The 26,155-nt window shown below is 38.7% G+C and overlaps 1 protein-coding gene across 3 annotated transcripts; it reads right to left on the bottom strand.

The window, feature by feature from the left end:
- Positions 1-6,911: 6,911 nt before the first annotated feature.
- On the bottom strand, positions 6,912-24,972 carry LOC104606989 (uncharacterized). Of its 3 annotated transcripts, none has more exons than XM_019199371.2 (3): positions 24,112-24,972; positions 23,444-23,757; positions 6,912-6,929 (listed from the first exon to the last, which is right to left on the bottom strand). In XM_019199371.2, exons 1-2 carry the CDS (start codon positions 24,836-24,838, stop codon positions 23,450-23,452), a joined length of 1,035 nt encoding a protein of 344 aa, XP_019054916.1. In that variant the 5' UTR covers positions 24,839-24,972; the 3' UTR covers positions 6,912-6,929; positions 23,444-23,449. The 3 variants fall into 3 exon arrangements, with proteins under 3 accessions (XP_019054916.1, XP_019054915.1, XP_010270770.1); XM_019199370.2 differs by lacking the exon at positions 6,912-6,929 and adding an exon at positions 22,654-23,255; XM_010272468.3 differs by lacking the exon at positions 6,912-6,929 and having other exon boundaries at positions 22,654-23,757.
- Between the last annotated feature and the right edge of the window lie 1,183 nt (positions 24,973-26,155).

Below are 26,155 nucleotides of genomic sequence, written 5' to 3'. Positions count from 1 at the left end.
AAGAACAAGGGTTAAATGCTCAAAAGTCAGTACTTCACATAGTATTGAAAATATTAATTCGGGTAATCAAGAACCAAACATAAAGAAAAGTAAAAGACAAAGGAAAGAATCAAACTTAGGTGACAGAATGTTTATGTTTCTGGTGGACAAAGATCCAATAACATATCAAGAAGCAGTAACCTCTCCTAATGCAACATTCTAGAAAGAAGCCATAAAAGGTGAAATAGATTCATTGATTACTAATCACACTTAGGAACTTGTGGACCTTCTACCTGGAAATAAAGCACTAGACTGTAAGTGGATATTTAAGAAGTCAAAGCCAAATGGTACAATAGATAAATTTAAAGCCAAATTAGTTGTTAAAGGCTTCAGACAAAAGAAAGATGTAGATTTCTTTGACACATATTCCCCGGTTGCGAGGCTAACTACAATTAGAGTTCTGTTTGCTATAGCATCCATTTATAAACTAGTAGTTCATCAAATGGGTGCAAAAACAACATTCTAAAATGGAGAATTAGAGAAAAAAATATACATTAAACAACTTATAGGCCTCATAGTGCCAGGACAAGAGAACAAAGTATATAAAATAATTAAGTCTTTGTATAGCATAAAACAAGCTCCCAAATAATGGCATGAAAATTTTGATAGTGTGTTAATCACAAATGGATATAGTAGAAATGATTCTGATAGGTGCATCTACAACAAGTTTATAAATGATAAAGGAGTCATGATCTACCTATATGTTGATGATATGCTAATAATGGATATAAACCTGGATGTAGTAAAATATACTTAGGAAATTTGGACACTGTGACTGCAAACCTGTTAAGACACCTTTTGATTGTAGTATCCACTTAAGAAAACATGTAGGAGAACATGCTTCACAAAAGAAATATGCAAGTATAATTGGATCTATCATACTTAATGAAATACACAAGACCGGATATAGTAATAGCGGTTGGAAAACTAAGTCAGCATACTCATAATCCCTGTAATGAACACTAGGAAGAACTAGAAAGATTATTAAAATATTTAAAGGGAACCATAAACTTTGGTTTGCATTATTCAGGTTTTTCTCTTATTTTAAAAGGCTTTATTGATGCAAATTGAGTGTCAGATTCAAAGGATAGTACTTCCACTAGCGAGTATGTCTTTACCCTAGGAGGTGGAGCACTTTCTTGGAAATCAGTAAAGTAGTCCTATAACACTAGTTCAATAATGGAGGCTGATTTCATTGCATTAGAATTGGCAGGGTCCAAGGCAAAGTGGCTAAGGAACTTACTGGTAGATATACCACTTTGGCCATGGCCGATTCCATCATTGTGATAGTCAAGCAACAATAGCCAAAGCCAATAATAAAACGTATTACGGTAAAAGAAGGCACATCCACCTAAGGCACAACTTTGTAAAACAATACCTCAACGAAGGTACAATCGCATTGGATTTTGTAAAGTCTAAAAAGAATCTCGTTGATTCATTAACCAAACCACAAACTTCTAAAATAGTTTATAAAGCATTGGTAAGAATGAGATTACAGCCTATTAAATAAGTCATTGGTGATGGGCACTCAACCAATGTGAAAAGAGATCCCTAGAATTAGGTTGAATGAATAAAAATGAGTTGCTAGATGACTTAGAAAAGCACTATTAATTTGTGCCCCATTACAAATGCCGAAGTAAGATAGTGTTCATTGCAGAATGAGGAGGGTGAGTATAAGACTCTTAGCCAGTTAAGAACATTGTGTGCAATGTACACTAAATAACCGACCTAAGTGAGTGTGAAGTGTAGTAGCTTCTATGAGATGTCTAAGGGCTGACTATCTAAAACACTCGTGACTCCAATAAGGGAACAAGGCCAAAATGTTCCAAAACAAAAGCATCAGTAAGGAATTGGTGAGTTGAATTGGTTGGCAGATTAACTAGTTAAGACAAAGAGGAAAAATTAAAAGAATTTGACTTCACTCATACTTTGCAACACAGACTGTCATACCTAATTATTGATTGAAGTCCAAACCATGAATATTTTCTCACTGTGAGTCCAAACCATGAATATTTTTCTTACTGTGATGCTGAAGTGTCCGATCTTCTTGTAATTTTGAATCTTATGGGGGATTATTAGAATTTAAAAAATCTCCTCCCTCTCTCTCTCTCTCCCCTTTTTGTTTTAGTTTTGTCTTTCCTCTCTTTCCCTCCTATTGCATGTAGGAGACTCTTGTCTCACATTGCTTAGGAAAAGAGTTGACTTGGAGTATATTACTAGGATTGTTCTCTCTATAGGTAATGACCCATAAGAAGAGAGCAATATATATCTCTACATGCATGTGAAGGGGATTGAAGATGCTTTTCATGCCTACCAGTGGTCCATGGGATGTTTTATCTTGGCAACTGATTTGTAAGAGATAAATGCTCTTTTAAGAAGAATGACCAAGTGGCATCCCTCCTTTTTTTTCTCTACAATTTTCAGCCCCACATTCTTCTGCATCTACACCAACAGTACTCTTCGAGTTTGGAAAGAGTTTACGATAAATTCCATTTTGCCTTATTTATCATTATTTTTCCAACACCATTACACAGTCAAGGTGTAAAAAAGATTGAGAGATTTTGAGATTACATGAGATGGTAATTCCAATTGTTGAGTTTTTGTCGCTCCTTCCTAGAAACACGTACTTCTGATTTTTCACAGTGAATGCGAATAGTCTCTCAAACTCTCAATACTGCCCGCCTTGCGGGAATGTCAAATGGGCCAAGTAGAATCTGCCAATTCAAGCAGGTATCAAAATCAAGTTCAATGTATCCAGAGGTGAAGACGGTACAACAGCTATTCGGTGAATTGCCAGTAACAGCTCTGGTGAGATTGTTGGTTGGCGTGCTAAGAAGGGTGTGTGAAGGAGATTCGAAATTGATGATGATTGACTGTTTAAAGGAGTACTCTGCACCTTGGCGCATTTAGAACATTATTCTGGATTTGAAGATTTGGGCTTAGACATCTCTGTTCATCATGTTTTAGAGAAGCCAATCAAGTGAATGGCTCGGTTGGCTAATCAGCTTAGAACCAGAGATGCCAAGATTTGGGGCTGATCTGATAGCTATTGTCTGTTCTAATTGTTGGCCTCGCTCCTCTTAATTAATTGTACCATAAAAATTCAAAAAGAACAAAGAGGTGTGGCTTTGTCATCCACCGTAGAAAAGGCGGAAGTACATACAGGAAGGAACAAAAGTTTTCTGGAAAATGGAGGGTCCTAATCTTTAGCTCCAACAAACCCCCATGTTGCAATTGGATGGCACTTCAAATTAAAGGCAAGAGACCTAAAGTAAACTAAGATAAAAAAAATGGAAAAAAAAAGAACAGTGGGAATGTTAACTTGCAGACACCTGGACTAAACTTGTAGTATTCGAGAATTAAATGGATGGTCCTAATCTTTAGCTCTTTACAACTAATAGACAACCCAGTTTAGATAGATATTTGAAGGGGTGAGTATTCGATTTATTCGATTAAAAATTGAATTAAATAAATCAAAATTTTAAAAATTGAAATAGAAATTTTCAGTTTGGTTTTCGGTTAAAAATCAAATTTAATTAATATATATATAAAATATTATATATTATATAACCTATAATATGTAATATATTATGAAATTGAATTTCATTATAATACATTATATATAACATATTAATATATAAATATATAGAATATTATATATTATATGTTGTATGTTGTATATTATATAATGAATTTCGGTTAATTCAGTTTTTTCAGTTAACTGAATTTCTAACTCTGAAAACCGAAACCTAAAACAGAAATTCCTAAAAATTGAACTTACCAAACCGAATTACTCAAAAACTGAAAAACTGAACCAAAAAATCAAAATCAAAAATTTCGATTTGATATTTCGATTTTAACTGAATAATGCTCAGACTTATCATCGATACCGTGAACAGCCAGATCAATATATTTTCCTTAAGGCTGAGTTTGGAAGGAGTACAAATGCAAATATATAGAGTGTAAAACCTTATATTTTATATTATTTTGTATGTATTTCACTGTCCATATTTGCATTTGTACTCTTTCCAAACTGAGCCTAATGTGTAAGGTTTATATCATATGATTATGACTTAGGATAAACGTCTTCAAGTAGATCACATTAGTTATAGGATGTTTTCTTTTTTTTTTTTTTAATTTAGAGAGAGATGGCTACCATATATCAGTTTTCTTTTTTTTCGGCTTCATGGGACTATACAATGAGGGCCCATCTTGAGACGATGTCAAGGGAAACATTTAAAAATTATTTCAAAATCATGAATAATAATGTCCTCAAACCAGAAAGAAACATAAAAAAGGAATTTATAAGACTTATCAGACTTTGTAATGGGTGGTTTGTTGGATACAAGATCTAGATTTATTAGCTCGGATCTCCTACCCACAAGACCCTACTGCTACTGCTGTATATTAGGAATATCTTTTCTATTTATATGTTATTATTTACGAGGAAATGAATTGAACTTAACCCAAAGGTGGAACCGGTTTAATCAAGGTTTTATCAAACCGGTTTGATTAAAGGTGGAACCAGTTTTATCAAGGTTTTAAAAATTAACCCAAAGGTGGAACCGGTTTAATCACCGGTTTTCAGGTTGAACAATTCAATGGTCCGGTCCAAAAGATCGGACCATGACATTTTTAAAAGTTTAAAAAATAAAAATGGCCCAGAACTGTTGCCTGAATTGAATATTTTAGCAATTCAACAGCAGTTTTCTGACTGAGTCAATGTTTTTTCGGAAAATTGTGTGTTAGGTACAAAGTGGAACCATTTAAGAGACCAATTCCCTGGTCGAATGGTTCGACCACACGGGTTATGATGTTTTGAAAACCATGTTTTAGATAACTCCCCTATTTTAAGAGACTTCATGGGAAAGAGGTGTGAGGCCCACTTTTGTTAGGAAAACAAATCGACCAACTTGTATAGTACCCTCTAAATTTGAGTACATTCATTGTTAGGCCCACATTTAGACAAGTCATATGACAAAGAGACCTAGAAGCGAGAACCCAATATCTGTGGGACTACCCGTTCAAAACAGTAAGTTAATTAGTAACTACTGAATAGTGGATGAGCCATCTTTACTAGCTTGGCTGAATTTTGTAGAGATACATAGAAAAATGGAAAACAAATATCTTAGAAAGAATTTTGTAGTTTCTCCATTTCAAAGTATTGATCGATTAACACAACAGGATTAATACATGCATGAGAGCATCCTAATCTACTCACCGCTGTGAATACTGAATAGGTTGAAGCTGTGGTTGCAACACGGGTTACATGGTGGTTTGTTGTGCTGGACCACCAGAGGTCCTAATGATCTGTCTACATTGCAACAGGGTTCAAGTTGTTGTTTCAATATACAGTATTAACAGGAGGCATCAAAGGTGATAGAGACAATGGATCCAAGATTTTTGCCACTTCACCCTCTTTTCACCTGTCATATTTCAATCCAGAGGACCCCTAAATACGTGGCAAAAGAAGAGCCTTTTGCCAAGCCACTTTGCATTTAAAATTTTGAAAACTTTGAAGGCTGCCATTAGTACTGCAAAGTTATACACATACATGTATAGCAAGTACAAAACCATAATATGGATTTCAGAACCACTCCTGAGTAAAGAGGGTCTTCCTTTGGATAGATGATACGATCGAGTTGGCCACATTAATTAGTCTTCTAGTTGACAGAGTACCCTACACTGTTCTAATTCAAAAGCTAACAGATCAATCGATTCAAGTTCTTGACCAGATTGTGACTCCCGGACAGCCATAAGACTTCTATGCAGCTTAATTAGGTGGTAAATTCAGGATTGCTGTTCTATCAGCCTACAGTTATAGCCTTCCCCCAAATGTGGAGAAAGATTTCATATTTAGTGGCTTAAATAGAGAAGAAAAGAAGAAAGTGATGGTTTTGGTCTAAGGCAGCAGGTTGTTCACCCTCCTCAACTCCTTTGTTATTTTGAAACTATACAGAAGTATCAGAATAATTCACTAATAGTACTTTTGGTTGGATTTAGATAACAACTCCTTTGTTATTTTGAAACTAGAGAAGTATCAGAATAATTCACAAATAGTCTTGGTTGGATTTAGATAGTTCTCTCTACTTTACAGGGAACACAATCAAGTGGTTGATAACCTAGCTAATCATGACTGTGGAATTGACACCGACCAATATCTATTTGAGGGAAAAGGGATGACATTCCTAGGATGTCTGTGTTATTCCAGTGGGAATACTTCAAATACAGACGACTTTTTGTCAGAGCTAGCTTTTTTCATGAACCCAGGTTTTTAGTTGCTTTTAGTTCATTACTTTTGATTGTTCCCTTCTGCCTCAAATATTTGGTGTATAGAAAGTGTATCTTTGTATATATTTGTGTAGGACTCCATGATTTGCTTAACGTGATGTTCCTTTACAAACTTTTATTTTCCTTGAACTTCGTTAGCATATCAAAGTAGTTAATCTTTTCCAGAGTCAAATCCTTATTTTCCTCCTGACTTTGGTTATCCTTGCTCTCTGGAATATGGATCTGCATCATATTCATTCCTTTCCAAAATTTCTCAGGCTTTAGACTTCAGTTACGTTCTACAACAAGTGTAATTACTTCAATTTCCGTGTGATTCAAAATCTAGTTTATGTTAACCTCGATTCCAGCAACTTCATTTAGCTTGTGAAGATTGATGGTACATACAGTTCATGTACTGTAAAACGATGAAGCATTCAATGAAATACAAGACTATGGCTGAACCCATGAAGCTTGTGGCAGAAATAAAGTTGATCTGCTCAAATTCCATAAGTTTCTGGAATCTACTATGCATATCCTCGCCTCTGTAGAGATGACAATATATCCCTCAATCATCAATAAAATACCACCATGCCAATTAGGATGCCCATCCGTATAAGTTTCTGCTTTTCATAACAAAAGGAAAACAAATAGTTGAATGAATTAAATTAAAAAAATAAAATAAAATAAAAACAAGTAGAGCTATCTATATATCCATAGGGTTTTACATTGATTTTGAATCAAATTTTGGGTCAATCCATATTGATTGACTGCTTCCATTATGGTGTTATCAGAAAATACAACTCTTTTTAGTCATTCCTACATGAGATCTAGACCAATTATTTTCTGATCATCCATAAAATGATTCATTTTTTCCATAAAAAAATAGAGGTAGAACCAATTTTTTTTTTTTTTTTTCAATTTACCGATTCTTGGAAATGAATTCTATGAAAAATGGGATCACTCCAAAACACGTAAGAAATAGGGATGATATCACACCCAACTGAATACGTGTTTAACATGCAACTTGGTTCTAGTGACCCATCTTACTACTCATTTACCAATTTAGAATAGTAGTGTGATTTCTGAATTCCCAATTAAGTTTGATTTCAATATAGACTCTCCTTTTAGTAGATTTAGTAGGTTTCTAATAAGGAAAAGCAAGTTAGGTTTAAAAACCTTACTTTACGAGGCTAAGGGTGTAATTGTAGTATATATAAGGAGTAGCTCATTGTTCATAATTCAATTGATTTTTTATTAGTAATTATATTAAAGAATTGTTCTTCTTTTGGCTTAAGTTCTTTTCTTTGTACCTTCTCTTAGCATAAGTTGTTTCCAACCTATGCCAATTGAAGAGCACAAGTGATGTAATATGAGATTTGCCCCAACTGAATAAGCATTTACTAAGTTAGATTTTGAGAACCCATCTTTACTAAGTTCTTCTTATTTTCAGATTTAGTTATTTTCTTTGAAGCTTCTCTAAATGTGATTTATTTATAAACTATGTTAGTTTGTATTAGAGTACAAGTTTGATTCTTCTTTTGATTATGTCTCCTAAGAAAAAATAAGTAGCTCACATCATAGAGTAGGAAAATAACAACGTACAAAAATACAAAAACAGGTGGAAGAGTTAAGAAAAAAAGTCGATGCACTTGCTTAAGAGTTGAGACCATTATGTTCTCATTCTAAAATAGGGGATAGCAACTTTGATGCAAGTGCCTCCTCTCATTCCTTTTAACCATCAAGATAAGCAACCGATTGGTTGTAATTGTGGGTGGTGACCATAAACACTGAGAAATCAGTCTCAAGACCGAGATCCTAGAGATTCATGATGGTACCTCCACTCATTCTTTATCATCATCAAGACAAGCAACCAAACTAGTTGTAGTTGTGTGTGGTGAAAAGAAGTAGTGGAAAATAAATCTCAAGATTGAGTTCCCAGGATTTCATAAAGGTATAGCCTCAAGAGTATTCATGAATTTGAGTTTCATGAAGAAGTTAGGCTCAGTTTGGAAAGAGTACTAATGCAAATATGTACAGTACAAATAGGTACAAAATAATACAAAATACTAGGTTTTGCACTCTACACATTTGTGTTTGTACTCTTCCCAAACTGAGCCTTAGCAACTTTAGAGTTTAAAGGTAAATTCAAATTCGATGGCTTCATTAGTTGGTTTAATACTGTTGATGATTTAATGAAAAACTTACATATGGTCATTCTCCTTAATAACATTTGTTAAAGAAAAAAATACATTGATTGGAATAGTCCTCTAATCTTTGATGAAAAACCTATTTCTAAGGAGGAATCTCCCATCATTCATAATGAATTTCAAAATGATGGAGACCATGCATACTTATCATTTTGTAGGTTTTGATTGCATTGTTTTCATACAAGTCTATTAAGATTTTGTTGACAAGCATTTTTGCAATGTTCAAAATGGTTATTAAAGTAAGAAGCAGCTTATTTGAAATGCAAGAAATATATTTGAAAATATAAGAGATATAGAGATATAGTGAAGAAATCTCAATTCGTGTTGAGAATTAACACCACCAATTATCTATCAGAAAATTAGAAATAGAGAAGCATAGTGAAAGTGTAACATGATATGTTAATGGCCTCTTAGATAGTAGCATGAATCTGGCACAGTAGCATGAATTAGTGATTAAATACATTAATGCATTAGACCTATCTAATTGTTATGATATCTCTATGGCACAGTAGCATGTTCTTACCGTAAAGAAGTAAAGCATTAAACCTAACCAATTAGGTTAAATGTCACTAGACCACCTCCACATTGGAAGACAAATTCAACCAATTAATGGAAGAGTTGAATCTAGTGATCTTTATTACTTACAAGGTGGGTTAGGACATACTACCTTTCAATCTTCTTCTTCTGAAGTGTCTCCCTTTCAGCTTTATTGCCGACTGGGTCATCCTTCATTGCAGAGTCTTCATGTTATAATTATTTCATTTCCATCCAACATCATTTTTGAGTGTGATGTATGTCATCTTAGCAAGAATCTTTAGACTGCTCATCCTCGTCGAGCTATGAGTCATGTATTCAAACATTTTTAGTTGGTCCATTCATATATTTGGGGTTCATGTCCTTTATTGATGATTTTTCTAGAGTTACTTGGTTATATTTGTTAAATGAGAGGTTTGAACTATTTTTTGTATTTAATTTTTTTTCATGGAAAAAGAAACCCAATTTGGCTCCACTATTTGTGTTCTTTAATCTGATAATGCTAAAGAATACATGTCTACACCATTTACTAAATTTTACAATGAACATTGTATCCTACATCAAACATCTTGCATTGATACACCACAACAGAATAGTGTATCTAAACACAAAAACCGCCATTTTCTAGACCTCATTATCCAAATGCATGTGCTAAAAAATTTATTGGAGAGGCGTAGTTATTATCTCATTAAATAAATGCCTTCATCAAGCTTACAAAATAGGATACCTCATATTATATTGTTTCTTGATGCCCCCTTGTTTAGTTTACCACCTTGCATTTTTAGATGTGTTTGCTTTGCTCATTTCTTTGATCGTCAATGTAATGTACTTCATTTTCATTATCAATAAAAATAATTCTTTTTATCACACCTATTTTTTAATTTGATTAATAAAAGTATTATAAATGTGTCAAATTTTTCTACATTTTTATATTTTTTTATATTTATTTATATTTTAAAAGTTTTGTTACCTAACTATGACTTCATAGGTTTATCAATTTGATTTGGATGGTTGAATTGATTAGCCACCACTTGGATAAAGAATGTTTTTGTTTTTTAGTTAGTTTTAAAATATATGGGTTTATATTGTTAAAAATATTGACATAGATCTAATTAGTACCATTTATTGGTAAAAAATAACTTAAATATAAGATTTAATAAGAGAAAATGGGAGTTAATACATGTTGATGCTCGGATTGGCTGAGGACAACAAGGTAATTTCGCTCCTGAGCTTCGGTGGAGATGGCCGAGGGCTTCGAAGGTCCGAAGGAGGGGAAGCCAAGGCCGAGGACTATGTCTAAGGCGGAAGGTCTTCTTTGAATACTGTAGAAGCCAAAGGCTGGAACCAAGTACGATGTGTAAGGGGTCCGAAGGAGGGTCCTACAAGGACAGATGTATCAGAGGCCTCGGATTGGTACCCGAGGCGAGGACTCCGATGATCAAGTTAGTACGAGCGTAAAGTGAGTCAAAGGTCTGGAGCCAAAGGGTCTAGACGAGGACTTAAATAGCACTTAAGTCCTCTGGAGGGAAGTAGTGCTTAGATATTACTCAAGCTCCAAATCAAGTCTAAAGAGTCTAGCCCCTTACCTCGTGAGGGGTGCTTCATATTTATAGCTAGAGTAGCCTCGGAATAATTGGGTTTGGAGGTCCAGATACGAGCCATACGAGGGCTTGGAAAAATCCTCTACCAGAGCCACGCGGCGCTCTTGGATTGGGTTCGTCCGGTCCGCGCCTAAGCCCTGAGTGTCCCCATGGTACGCTCAGGTTGGCGCCCTCTGGTTCAACACGCATCAACCCCGTACAGGCCAACCAAATGCACCTACATCACTTGCCCCCCACTCCCGAGGCTGAGGGGGGGTTAAGAAGAGGCCTCAGCTTTCGTCGAAGGGAGTGTCAATACCAATAAGTGTCGTTGGGCCTCGTTCAACAGAGTATACCCTATAGTGTCGTTGCCTTCGTCTCGGTTTTGCATCTGCCTGATTTTCAATTCGTGGAGGAGTGAAGCTATGGATGCCTCGGTGGAGCCGATTCCATGCTTCCTACTTATGCGGTGACAGTCTGGGGTCGTGTACGGCATGGGATGGTGTTTGATACGAGTCTAGCATAGGGAGAGCCTTCCGTGAGGGGGATGGTCGTCTTCAAGTGAATCGGTTCATGCGTCCACCTGGTCCGTTCACGCAAGCCGGTGGGTTGTAGCGTGCGGACCTGCTGGTTCGCCTGGCGTCTTTCATCACCTCGAGGCTCGGCATCAGTTGTTAGACGTCGTTTCGTCTCCCCGAAGCTAAGCATCATTCATCAAATTCCATTTTGTCTCCCCAAGACTAAGCGCCAATCAAGCATCGTTTCATCTCCAGAGGTCGAGTGACGGGTGTCACATCCTGAATGGGCAGCGAAGGCAAGAGACTTGCAGCCGTTGGATTGGGCAAGATCTGTGACATCCATTCTCCTATAAATAGAGGGCTTAGTCGTGGTTCTCTCGTCATGTCTCTAGGCGCCCTGGTTATTAAGTGAACAGCTCCTAGACCTTCAATTCTTCAACAAACTTCATATTCTCTCTTTTTTCCTCCATCTTCTAGGTAACTCCTTTAAAACATGTCTTTCTCAGACTCTGGTCCTGAGTGCTATGAACTTCCAAACAGTTCAGAGGAGAGCTCTCCTCGAACCCCTTCTCCTTTCTCTTCCTTGGGTCCCCTAGCTGTTGTTCCCTTTCGGGAGGAGGTGATGGTGCTGAGGGAAAGAGTTGCCTCTGGGGGTGCCAAGGGCAGCCACCTAGGAGATGACTCTCCCCGTGAGAGCAATGCATCAGTATTGTCGAAGGAGCCTGAGGGGGAGTTAGTCCTAGAGACCGTCCTGTGACCTGTGGCTTGGAGCGCTGCCCAAAGGGTGGCCGTAGTTGACCTTCCACGCTCGGAGTTTGATAGCTCCTTAGTGGTGGACCAGGTCTAGTCTTTAGCCAGGAGGTTCCACATACCTCGGATTGACATACTTAGGGTTCCTGGCATCGATGAGTGGCCGTGGACCCCCGATGAGGGGGAAATCTTCTTATACCAGCATTTTTTGGAGTCTGGCCTTAGGTTTCCCCTTCAACCTTTAATCTCTGAGTTGCTAGAGTGGTATGGCATCACTATCAGCCAGCTCGTCCCCAACGCCCTTAGGACCATTATAGCCACGCTGGTGTGGACTCGGCTTCGGGATGTGGAGTTGACTTCAAAGAAGTTTCGTGCCATGTTCGTGCTGAGGAAGCACACTTCCAAAGCCAGCATGTACTACTTCCATCCTCAAAGAGAAAAACCAGTTTACAACCCTTCTTTTGTCCATGGCTGGAAGGACAAGTTTTTTTATGTCTCTTGCCCCAAAGGGTGGAGGTTCAGGTTGAGGTGGGGGAGAGGTCAGCGTAGTATTCGACAAGTGTCCCCCTCCGCTCTAGGACGAGGAGGCCGCTGACGTAGCCCACCTACTCGTGATGGGGACAATCCAAGCCAAGCCATTGGTGGAGGAGGAGACTCTATTAGTGTTCGCGGGGCTCAACCTTGCCCCCCTCGGTAAGAGAGGTCCTACAATTCCTTAACACGTTGCCCCTCGTCCTTCTTTTGCGATGCTGGTCTGTTTTCTTTTGCTTGCAGAGGTGTCGATGGATGCCAAGAAAATGTTTATTGAGCGTGCTCATGCCAAGTAGAAGGAGCGAGAGTACCAGAAGGCAGGATCACAGACACCGTAGAGGCCCGCCAAGGGCACGCCCGTAGAGGCCCGCCAACATCCACCACCAACCTGCTGCCGACCTGAAGTACCTCACTAGCCCATGGCCCTTCGCACAGTGGGCAATCGACATTCTTGGACGATTGCCGCCAACGACAGGACATAGGAGATTCTTGGTGGATTACTTCACGAAGTGGGTGGAGGCGGAACCCCTAGCAATAATCACAGCACGCAGCGTACAAAACTTCTTTTGGAGTATAGTATGTTGCTTCGGACTACCTCGAGTGCTTATCTCTGACAACGGTAAGCAGTTCGAAGATATCAAGTTTCAAAACTGGTGTGCCGAGATGGGGATACAGCAGAATTTCACTTCGGTGGCACACCCTCAAGCAAACGGGCAGGCGGAAGTCACGAATAGAGCTATACTCCGCGGTCTAAAAGCCCGCTTATCCCGAGCTAAAGAACTATGGGTAGACGAGCTACCCAGTGTATTATGGGCCTACCAAACTACCGTCAAGACCGCCATAGGTGAAACCCCCTTCAACCTCACCTATGGCACGGAAGCGGTAATCGCAGCCGAGATCGAAGTGCCTACATTACGCTTGGAGGCATACGACGAAGAAACCAACGATGACGAGCTCCGTACCAACCTCGACCTGGTGGAAGAAGTACGGGACCTCGCATACATCCGGACCACAGCTTACCAGCGAAGAGTGGCTTGGTACTATAACGCACGGGTTAAGAAGCGGCACTTCCGTGTCGGAGACCTAGTCCTTCGGAAAGTTATGGTGCTTGAGCCCGGTGTCGGTAAGCTCGGACCAAACTGGGAAGGTCCCTACCCAGTAAAGCGGGTACTCGAGGAAGGTACGTACGAGCTCAAAACCTTAGAAGGAAAACAGGTACCACTAGCATGGAACATCAACAATTTAAGGCGATACTACATGTGATCGTCGAACTGGAGAGTGGACTGTGAGTCACTCCCAGAAGTCCAAGGACTAAAAGTGCTGAACTGATAAAAGACCTCGGCGTCATATAAGTCCTAGTCACCTCTTCTGCTTGGGCGAGCTAGTCCCAGTCACCTCTTCGGCATGGGTGATCAAGTCCCAGTCGCCTTCTCGGCATGGGCATATAAGTCCCAGTCGCCTCCTCGACATGGGCATATAAGTCCTAGTCGCCTCTTCGGCATAGGCAAATTACTTCTAATGCCTAAAGCATAGACAGCTCGGGTGTGAGCCCTACGATGTCTAGCCCATTTCGACATATATCAACAGGCTGGGCCCGTTAGGGACAACCGACATTTAAATGAGTAGCCCGAGCGTTGATAGGTCGGGTGCATACCCTGCAATGTTGCTCACCTCGGCGTACGTTATATAAAGTGCCCCTACTAATAGTCCAAGTAGATAGTTCGGGGTAACAAACACTTAGATAAATTTTTACTTTGGTTATCCTTGTTGTCCAGCCCGGTAGCTCGACAATTCGGATAACCTATACACTTGTTGCCCAGATCGGGAGTCATTTACACTTAGAATATTTTTGCACAAGGATTTCTCAGAAAAGTTTGTATTTCATTAATGAAAAGAGTGTAGGTACAAATATTTCATTGTAACCCGAGCTCGGTAGCCTTGGGGCATACGTCCAAAACACAGAAAGAAGAAAACACCAGATTCACTCATGAAGACTGTCAGCAAGGAGGGTCGGTCTCCATGTGCTCTCCCACGTCCTCTTGACCCGAGGGGCCTGCCTCTTCGACTTTGTCGTCGCTTTCCTCCTTTGATGAGCTGGGCTCTTCGTTTGCCACCTCTACCACCTCGGGGGTAAGGCCCGACATAGAGATGATTCCGAGATCAAGATCAGGGAACTCCTGCCACACTAAGTACCTGCACAGCTTGAAACCGGAACGATAGGAGTTCGATCCATATTCGACCTGGATATCGTGGAACTTCGAGGATTCCTTGAAGCGTTCGATGGCGTGGCTTCTCTCTTCAGCTCGTGCCTCTTGGATGGTGGTCTCGAAGATCTTAGTCCGCTCCTGGATTGTTGCTTCGAGATTCTCGATCTCTCGTTGAAGCTTTGCCTTCTCCTCGGTCAACGTTGATATTTGCTCCTATTGCTTCATTTTTTCCTCGGTCAACGTTGAGATTTGCTCTTGTTGCTTCATTTTCTCCTCGGTCAGTGCGGAGATTAGTTCTTGTTGTTTCTCCTTCTCCTCACTCATGACCAAGATCAGCTCCTGGTGGCTTCAAGCTCCATTCTTGGCCCAAAGTATCTCGCCCCGAGCTATGTCCAGTTCACGGCATCCCTAGCCTGTTTCAGAAGGATCTCGGACTGGCACATTAACGAATGAATGGCGGAGTTCACCTAGCAAATAAAACTGAGGTAAGTACATTTGAAATTGACAAAGAAATAAAATGTAAAGTAAGAAACTTACCACCATGCAATAACCGACAACTTGGCTTCCGAGCATGGTTGTAGACATGTCAGCCCACTCCGCGACCTCGTCAGGAAAGACGGCATCCCTGCTCTTGCGCATTCTGAGCCGAAGAGTCATTATGCTCTCCTTGGAGGACTTGGGCCTCGGTGTAGAAGCGCTCTCTGGCCTGTGAGGTTGGACGCTTTTTTGCTTGGGTACAGAAGTGCTCCCCGGTTCATGAGGCTGAGCATCTTCCTCCTGGTCGTCATCCATGTCCACTACGGGGGGTTGAGGACGGACCTCCTCCTCGGGTAGCTCGATAGAGATCGGCTCCACGGCAAGGACTTCGGATGGGGCAGGAGCGGAAGGATCAGCCTCCCAGCAAAGCTTCTTTGAAGCCTTCCTCTTCTTCCCTCTCTGAACGCTCTTGAGAAGGTCCTTGGCAATGACCTCTGGCATGGTAGCTGCAAGCATAAAAGGTTAGTTGCGAATTAAAGAGAACCTTAAAGTAAAAAACCAACTCGCACAAGCTTCTCCTCGGCCAAGAAATCTTTCATCTTGAGGCCGAGGTCCCTCCACGAGTTGATAACTGCCCTAGTTTCCGCATTTAAGCTCACCCCGGGATCCTTGATAGCCACCCTCTAGTGAGTTGGAAAAGATCACCCTTCAGGATTTCGGACAATGAAGTACCTCCTCTTCCATGCTGGAACCTTGTTTGGGCAGCCGAATAGGATTTTGAACCCAGGCTGAGGAGAGATGTAATAGCTTTGTCTAACATCCCCGTGCAGACAAGCAGAATTTCTCTAGATCGCACAGATAGAGCTGAAGGTATCTGGGGACTGAGGTCGGTTATACATGTGGAAATAGGAGATAGTACCAACTATATTCCAGATGGAGTTCGGATGTAGTTGGTCGATGGTGACGTTAAAAACCTTACTCCTCAAAGACCGCGATCTCATGGTGATCGTGAGCCCAAGGATATTGACCTAGAGGAAGACTAAAGACCAAGCTATCAGGAAGACGATAGCAAGCTACTAAATACATTAACCTATCAGAGGTCAAAGTAGAAGGACCGAAGTCATCTGGATCCCAAACCCGAGAAGAAGACGGGGCCTCTGTTCTAGAGGATGAACCCTCTTCTTGAACCTCGGTCTCCCTGAGCCGAGATGGCTCAACTTCGGGCATGGAAGTTCCCTCTAAAGACTGAAGAGGGGAGTCGCCCAACGACGAGTTGACCTCCCCAGCAGGGGCCGCGGATTGCACCACGGCACCCTCAACCTCGCTAGAGCTACCTAAGAGCCTATCTATGCTAGAACCAGACATGCTTAAAATAGAAAACAAAGGATAAGCAAACAAAGGAAAACATAAACTCACCAAAAAGAAGGACAACCTTAAAACACAAAGAGAGAGCGAGCTGAAAGACTCTGACGCGACATCGGGAGAGCTCAATCACAGAATTTGTGGCGAAAAAAATGAGTCACGGACCCCCTATTTATAGCTGCTATGTCCGAGAACTAATGGTCGAGATCGAAGAAATCTAACGGCTCCTAGGAAAACTGGTTGTGCGACCCCTGAGGATAAAATCGGTTTAGTGCATTTTGTTACGTCCGCGGAGTTTATAGATCGTGTGACATTCGCGCATAGGCCAGACGCGACCTGGGTTTTCCTGGTTGTGCCGAGTGGCCGAACAAGTCCGACCCGTGATTCATCTGGCTAGCTGCCTGGACCTCGGACCAAATCCACTTGGCTCGTCATGAACTCCCCGCACTGGGTCAGGACCCCTGGCTCGGGGAGTGGGGGGCAATTGATGTAGGGTGATTTGGCCCGACCTAGTAATAGGGGGACACGAGGACATGACCTAACTAGCAGGATGACAGCTAAGTCCAATGCACCAAGTTTGCAACGGATCGAGCTCGGACAACCAAACCACCTCGGGGCAAGTCCACCTCGGGACAAGTTCACCTCGGGGCACGATCACATCAGGACCACCTCGGTCCCAAGGCACTTCAACATTCATACTAGGTCGGATCCAAAGGGCACTAGCTCGGGTAATATTGACCGACCATTGCATGGCAACCCCGAAGATCTCGCCACCAGATTCCACGCCTCACGGGATCACGCCTCATAACAGCTAGCATTATCCCCCCCGTCCGATTCGAGCGGAAGTGATAAATCCTATCAATTGGCAGCGTTATCCCCAGTTAACACGGAAATGGACCTCATCGTAACGAAGATCCCGGAACTGCTCCGCGAAACCCGCGAAGGCTCCACTATATAAAGACTCCACCCCTCGGGGGAGAAAGGTACGCGTAATCTCTGCTCTCTATCCCTCTTGCATTCTAAGCTATTATCAACTCGCAACCAAGTACTAACTTAAGCATCGGAGCAATCTCGCCGAGTAAGCAACCCTGGGTTCTCTGATTTGCTTTTTGCAGATCAACCGAGTCCGTTGTCTACTAGAAGCCAGATCACCTCCAGCTGGGAACAGCCGGATTGCGCTACATCATATTTCAATAAGGATAAGTTGAAAGGAACATGGCCGAGTAAATCTACATACCTTAGGTCCAATTCCACGACCTAGTTGTTATTGTTGCATACCTCAGCTCCAATTCTGAGTAATTCTACATACCTCAACTCAATTGCAACTCCTGTAATGAGCTCAAGTTTCCAGTGCAAGGCTCAGCGCTATCCGATCTCCTTGCCTCCGCTCTCCTCTACTCCACCGCCCATCATGGATGGTTGCACTGCTGGTATTCTCTCTCTCTCTCTCTCTCTCTCTCTCTCTCTCTCTCTTCTCTATTTTATTTTGAAAATTTGTAGAAGAATAATGGGTAAAATAGACTTTTTCGTCTCTCCATTAATGGATGTTAATGGTAAGGAGGTTTTAGACAATTGTCAAAAAACTTAAGAATATTCTAAGACAATACGTAAATAGTAAGGGTAGAGTTAATCAATTAGCTAAACCATAAGAGTAGTTTAAGAAATTTGCCCAAAGTTATTTTATTACAGCTCTTATGTCAAATTTAATGGCTACTAAAATGTTCATATTTGTTTAGTTAGTCTATATCTAATTGTAAGAGTTAAAAATGTAACTTCAATTATTACTTTCTACCCCATTTAATCCCCTCTTACTAAGTCTTATACTTCAGGTATTAACTCTCATTTTCTCTTATTAAATCTTATATTTAATTTATTTTTCACTAATAAATTCTACTAATTTAAATCTGTCAATATTTTTAACAATATAAACCCATATTTTAAAATTAATTAGAAAACAAAGCCATTCTTTATCATGTGGTAGCTAAGCAATTCAACCATCTAGATCAAATTGATCAACCTATGAACTCATAGTTAGGTAATAAAATTTTTAAAACAAAAATAAATATAAAAAATTACAAAAATGTAGAAAAGTTAGACACATTTATGATATTTTTGTTAATCAAATTAAACAATAAGTGTAATAAATAAGAATTATTTTTGTTGATAATGAAAATGAAATGCATAATTTAGAACTGACCAAAAATGAAATTATTCAACTTTTGGGTTGAATGTGTTAACATCTAATGTCATAAATAAATAATAAAAATGAAAACATATATACAAAATGAAAAAATATATAAATTTTGCAAATAAAAACATTTAGGCACATGTATAATATTAAATAATTATCGTATTAAACAAAAAGTAAGTGTGGTATATCATAATTATTTTTACACTGAGAAATAAAAAAAATTATAGAAAAACTGAACATATCTATAATTCTATATTTACACTACTATTAAAAATATGGATAAGATTATGGAATTTTCTTTTGGGTAAAATACTCATTTTTTAATTTAGACCCCATTTGATGAGGTTTAAATTGTAAAGTGGACTACTACTTTTCACCTCATTCAATTCCCCTTATTTAAATCTTACATTCCTTTGATAAATGAACAAAAAAAAAACGATACACCCAAAGGATAAAACATTACAAAAAGAAGAATCTAACTAAGCAAGTAGGCCTGTAAATACTTGAAACTTTACAACTCAATCCAATTATCACATATTTTGATGTGATTTTTATGTAATTAGATTTGGATTTTTCCATCTACATCCGATTAATAATAAAAATAAATAAAATATGAATACAAAAATAAAAAATATATATTTATAGAAATTTTTTAATACATTATTAATATCATTATCATTATTTAGAATTGACGCGTGCAAAACATATGTATACTTACTAGTATCATAAAGAGAAATGAAGACTATACCTTCTTATTAAGCACACCAGTCACAAATAGATGATTGATCGTCTCCATACTATGTTTCCCACAACACACTTAAGTGAAGCACCTCTCTTTGTAATCAACTCATCCACTCGGATTGCATTATGCATAAATTTTCAAATGAAAACTGAAATTTTAGGAGGGATACCCAACTTCCATACATATTTGTGCCAACTAATTGACACAACAAGTTGAATCCAAGGCCAATTGTTTTACATAGGTAGGAACTTCAAGCACCATATTAAATAACGAAGAACCATCTTGACTAAGCACACTTTTTAGCTAGAATTCTTCAACATTAGTATATTCTATTTCATGAATTAAAGGGCCCGATCCAAGCCAGTTGTCATACCACAAGGAGAACTTCCCCTCTCCAACTATCCATTGGAGTGGTATAATGCTAAGTGTTTAACTTCAAGCATGTTGCTCCATAATTTAGTGCAAGATGTAGTCTTATTCAATAGAGTAATTGGAGTAGACTTGATGTACTTTGAATGTATAAGGTTGGACCAATATTTTGTTTCTTGATTATCTCGTTGATGGAGTGTATTTCCAACCCACCTTGACGAGGTTTGCAAATTTTTTGCCAACCCACCCAATGTAACCTATTACCAAAATCCAAGACACCCCAAAAAAACATGTTTATAAGAATGATCTTTCCCCCACTTGACAGCATTTTAGCCTTCCAACCTTCAAGTTTATGTAAAATCTTTTTAGTTGAAGGTTCAAAGTCTTCAATCCTCAAACACCTTTTATCAATGGCACCCCCCCAAGTAAGTGAAAGGAAGCTATTTTTGGGTGAAACCAATAACTTGTTTGGTCATGTTTACCCTTGAGGTAGCCATGTTCTTGTGAACCATGAAGAAAGATTTCTCCTTGTTAACAAGTACAAAGATAAACATCATTAGTTTTTGGAGACCCTTCTTATTATCCTTGGCAAAAATCACTGTATCATCAGCAAATAGGCTATGGGAATTAGGAATACAGCCTCTAGGCATGGAGAAGGCACATGACCATTATTGTATATAAAATGTAAACCCCTGTTGAGCACCTCTTTAACTATAATAAATAAGCTACAATAGAGAGGGTCTCCTTATCTCAAAACCCTAGTAGAATGAAAATAGCCAGTAGGTGAGCCATTTATGAAAATAGAGAATTAATAGTTACACATGCAAAGCTTCATTAACTTAATCCAAATTGGACTAAAGCCAAGATTCTCAATAGCTAAGAAAACAAACATCCAGTTCATTCTATCATAAACTTTAATCATATCCAATTTAAATATCACATTACCTTCTCTAGTTTGTCTTCCCATTTCACCAACCATTTCTTGCACCAAGCCAATATTATCACTTATATTTCTGCCCTTTGTGAAAGCACCCTATTCTGGAGCTTTGATTTTAGGTAACAATCTAGCAAGTCTATCAACAAGAATTTTGGCAAATATCTTATAGCAAAAGTTACAGAGACTTATGGGCATGTGGTCTATATAAGATCTTGGGTTCTCTTTCTTAGGGATTAAGACCACAAAAGTAGAAGTATAATACTTTGGTAGTCTTTTAGTAAAGAAGACCTCCTGGATTACTTTGCAGACTTCAAAACCACAATGTCCCAACAAGTAATAAAGAAGCTACCATCAAAACCATCTGGCCCGGGCACTCTCAGGGTTCACAGAGAAAATTGTGGATTTTATTTCTTCAAATGTTGGCACTTTAATCAACTTGATATTGTCATCATAAGTTACCAATTGAGGAATGGTTTGAAAAAGATAGTCATGATTTTCACACCCCTCCTCGGTTAGAATAGACTGGTAAAAACCCATAGCTTTATCTTTAAAAAATAAAATATTCAAGGAATATAGAAATCAAACCCAACTTCAGCTTCAACAATTAGAAGTTCACAAAGCCCTATTTATTTATTTATTTACTTATTTGTGACTAAGCTTGCAACCTCTTGTTTGCAGCCCAATTTTGTTTTTACTACTGAAAAATTATGAATGCAAATGAGTTGAGAGCAATTATGAATTACATTTATTTTATGTTTCACTTGGTTTTGTTTATGAGCAAATGAGTAAAGCAAAGCTTGAAACAAAGCAAAGTAAAACTTGAATAAAAAATAAACTAAAATTTTCACTCTTTTTATTTGCACATATGAACTTATATTAGCATAAATAAGTTTGCATTACAAACATACAAAACCTACAAGACATAGAAACAAGTCATTCAATTTAGTCATTTTAGCTGTAATCAAACGGTTACACAAACAATAGTTATAAGCCCAACAAGATGAAACATCATTTTAAAATCAGCATGATTACTTGTTACATGGCTGAAGGTTTTAGAATCCTATTCATTGCCTATTCTTAGTTATTTAACTTACATATGTTATTTTGGGTGATTTAACTGAAAAACCGAAAAAGCATTTGTTTCCTTACTGGATATATACTTCCTAAGATTCATTAATTTTCTAAGCTTAGATTAATATTTTTATACTGGCCTTATTGAACAACAAGCGAAAATATCTAGTAAAAAAATATTTAAATTCTATTTTATATCAAAATTTTATAAATAACATTCTCATCCGATTAAAACATTTCTGACACGGAGCTATATGAGATTATATTTTAATTAATAAACAAATTACAAAACATTTTCCAAATAGTAATTGATTTACTATAGAGTTTGCATTATTTATATTTATAGAAAACAAAAATAAAAGAAATTTATCCCAACTATTTATGATTTATAACATGCAAACATATAGTTTTTTTTTTCTTTAAGTTTTGACAATCAAGGTTCAAAGTATCAATACACCCTGTGTATCGGCAGGGGCGTATCGGTACTAAAAAACAAGCACTCAATTATTAAGTTTCTTTTTCAAAATTTGATTTTTAGAGATGTTTCTTAAGTGTTTTTTATTGAAATAAATGGGGTCTCGAAACACCTATAAATAGGTGTATCGAGACCAAAAGATACGATACGCCGTATTGTATCAATACTTTGAACCTTGTTGACAATTTTTTATTTAAGCTACTAGTTAGTAGAAACCCAGTTCCGGTCCAACCTGGCTCAACTGTTGGTTCGGATATGGTTGTGTAAACTTCAAAATTAACAACAATTTCTAGACACAGTGAAACCAAGAACAAGAGTTAATTTAAGTATTGTTTTAAAAATCAGACCAACATTGAACCAAGAAACAGAATTAATTTGGGGTAATATTCGGCCATGAGTCTAAACCAAACCAAATATCATAGCCAAAAACAGGCAAAGAAGATAGTATTCCATAATTTTTCAACAAGAAAATTCACTGGTTCTTTTCCGGTTGAACCATCTGGGTCAATGGCTCTAATACAATATTTTAGACCAATTAGGCTCAATACTCAACCAGACCGGTAAGAATCCAATCCAAATTTTTTCCCCTCCAACACTGAAACAATTTGGGGCACTCATACAATACTCCACACATAACCAGAAAATTGAAGATTAATCAGGACCAACCATCGGATAGGTTTCAGCTTTCAACAAAAATCAATCTCAGCCACTTGATTGAAATACTAGTTTTAAGTTTTTAACCACCGGTCAATAATCCCAGTTTCCCTTCTATCAATACCCTCTGTAGTCTGTACCGTACCCCATCTCGGACTCGGACTCAAGTCCCGAAAGAAACTTTTCGGAAACTTCACGTGCCCCTCACAGTAAACCAAACGTGTCTGACACTCTGACTCCAACCACGTTCGTCAATAAAGCATAACTGGAGGGCGTATCAGTCATTTTGACTCCCGGACGAAAAAGGAGCTCTTGTGCCGAGACCACCCATTATTCAACAACTACGCTCCACTCCATTCCCCAATAAAGAGACCAAAAAAATAATAACAAAGCAAAAATTAATAAACAACAATAACCGAAAGTTTTGACCCAGAAAAAATAACCGAAATTAATCGCATCTTTACATCCGATACACCGACATTTCGGAAAAGAATGGTATGCTAAGCCATATTCATTTTATTCAAAATACCTTGCTTCACGTCACATCACGGCGATCCGAAACGAAGGACTGGATTACACCAGATAAATTACTCACAGCTGCAATCAGACTAGAAATCCCTTGCCGGTTCACCTCGTTTCGGTTCTCTTCAATCCGAAGCCTCCGTTCCTCAATCTCGATCACGTCTTGGTGCCGTTTCTCCTTCTTCTCCTCACAAGCAAGTAGGGTTCGAGCCAGGACCGACGCGCTTCGAACTATGCTTGATCCCAGGCTATGCACCTTCTGGCGTTTCGTATCGGATTCTAATCTCTCACTCCGTTCCGTCTCGGCTGATTCCGACGTTTCTAATGTTAAATAAACAAAAAAAAAAAAAACAAGAATTAAAACAGTCTTTCCTTTGTTTTTTTTTTTTAAATATTGATATTGAAGATAAAAGTGTGAATCATTAGGTATCGTGTGATCACACGTCCGAATGATTGTTTCGGGTTCCGATTTGATTAAAGAAATAAACAAAATCATTTGCAGAAAAAGGGTCCTTTTGTTTGTAAATAAAATAGTACTTTATTATCATAAATCAGAAACATGAAAGTAGTTATATTTTTTTTTATAAGTTATTGAATAAGATTAAATAACAGCTGTTGATAATCTGGAATTAATAACGGGTATAATAATGGAAGTAAGAAACTTTAAAGGTATACCTGAAACGGCCGGAGGTACCGTTGGCTCTGGTGGTGGGGGTGGTGGAGGAGGTGGAGGGGGTGGCGGGGGAGGATGGACAATGATGGGTGGTGGAGGCGGAGGAAGAGCAGGGGCAGGAGCAGGAGCAGGAGCAGGAGCTGTAGCGGAGGGAGGAAGAGGCTGAGGGGCTGTTTTTGGGGGGTATCTGCGATGAACAACTTCATTAAGGGCTTCGAAAACCTCGGGGAGGAGATTGGAGGGGAGGTTCCGTTCCTTCCTTTCGTGCTTCTCCATCTTCCAGTACGAAGGATTCTCTTTGGAACCGTCGGATCGGGCCTCGTACTCACGGACCTTCTTGTAGTCGCGTAACAGGTTATCCCACTTGTCGTTGCATTGATTTTGGCTCCGGAGGCAGCCGTGCTTCCAGCAGTAGTTCTCAACCCACTTCCAGCGGAGCTCGACGGTTTTGGTGGAGTGCTTAGGATTGGGGGGGTTGGGAGGGGTGGAGCTGGCCTTGATGCGGCGTTCGTCGTCGAGTTTCTTGGCGGTGATGAGGACGAGGGTCTCGTGGAGGGTCCAATTGCCCTTGCGGTATTCGCGGACAAGAGGGGAGGGGGAGGCAGAGGATGGGGTGGTGGTGGTGCCGGGGGTGATGAGCGGCGGCAGCGGTGGTTGGGCTGGTGCCGGATGGTGGTAGGGGTGGTGATCGACTAGGATTACTGCCGATGCCTTGGGAGGCTCCGACATGGTTTTGGCATTTGAGATGATGGTCCAGAGAGAGAAAAGAGAGAGAGAGAGAGAAAGTGTGTGTGTGTGAAGAGGAGAGGGTTTGGGTATGATTTGCTTGTCGTTGGGGTGAAGAGGGGGGCAAGGGTCGTTTTTGTTTCTTTATTACACACTATTGACTACGAAATTTCTCAGGAGAAATTCAAATTATCACGAGAGGACTTATCTTCATGAATTCTCAAAAAAACTTATGTTAAACATGCAACGCGCTATGGACAATGTAGAGTCCAAGAATTTTATCTTTTATGTGTTTTTTTATGATCAATCCTGTCTGTAGCGAGTCGTACATCTACGCTGGTTTTGGTGCTAGGGAGCAGAGATGTTCTTCGTCATTTATTTATTTTTTTTATTTTGTTCTTTTTAAGTAGGGCTGTGGCTACGAAGGTTGTGGAACCTACGCTCGTGGGTCCTACCTGATAGATCCTTTTTTTTGTATTACCTCATAGATCCAGTTGTTTGGTGCCACCGATCTGACAGTAGACGAATGGTGTGGAGCCAGTGGGTTCCATCCAAAGGTTGGATGTTAATTGTTGGGAAAGGTGATGGACTGGGTTGACTGAGATCCGACCCGACGTAGTGTTCATTTATATTTTTCTGCGTCTTTATGTATGATTTTGGTTTTTTTCAATTAAAAAAATAACTACAATCAGATTCAAATATATATATATATATATATATATATATATATATATATATATTATTTTTGTTTAATAGTTGTTTTTTATTATAAAAAAGAAATATTGAAAAATACCTCCTTAAATAATCACAGTTAGATGTGGTTGGGTATGAGACCCAACCATATCTTAGTGTAGATATTAGTGTTTCATATTTTATTAGTGTTTCATGTTTTGAAAACCAATCAGGAGTTTTAACTGTTTTTGCCTCTTGGGTTACATGTCATCAGATTGACTATTTAAATCGAGTGGTATATTTATACTATAATAAGAATTATGAATGAGGGTATAGAATTTTTCTTGATTAAAATGGTTATAGTGTATATTGTTTATCTCTAATTATGAGGGTTGAAAATATAATTTTAATTAAAAATTTTTTATCTCATTTAATTCCCTCTCATTAAGTTTTATATTTTAATTTTAATTTTCATTCTCTCTTATTAAATTTTATATATATTTAAGTTATTTTTTCACTAATAAATGCTATTAATTAGATCTATATTCAATAATTTTAACAATATAAAACTTACTCAAAAACAAAATCATCTGATGAAGGGTGATTTGGCATGACCTAATAAGAAGGGGACACATAGACGTGATCTGC

Source organism: Nelumbo nucifera, chromosome 4 (genome assembly GCF_055504915.1).
Source record: "Nelumbo nucifera cultivar China Antique chromosome 4, China Antique-T2T, whole genome shotgun sequence".
NCBI classification, from domain to species: domain Eukaryota; kingdom Viridiplantae; phylum Streptophyta; class Magnoliopsida; order Proteales; family Nelumbonaceae; genus Nelumbo; species Nelumbo nucifera.
Note: the sequence above shows the minus strand (reverse complement) of the source record. Positions and strands in the feature narration are given on the sequence as shown.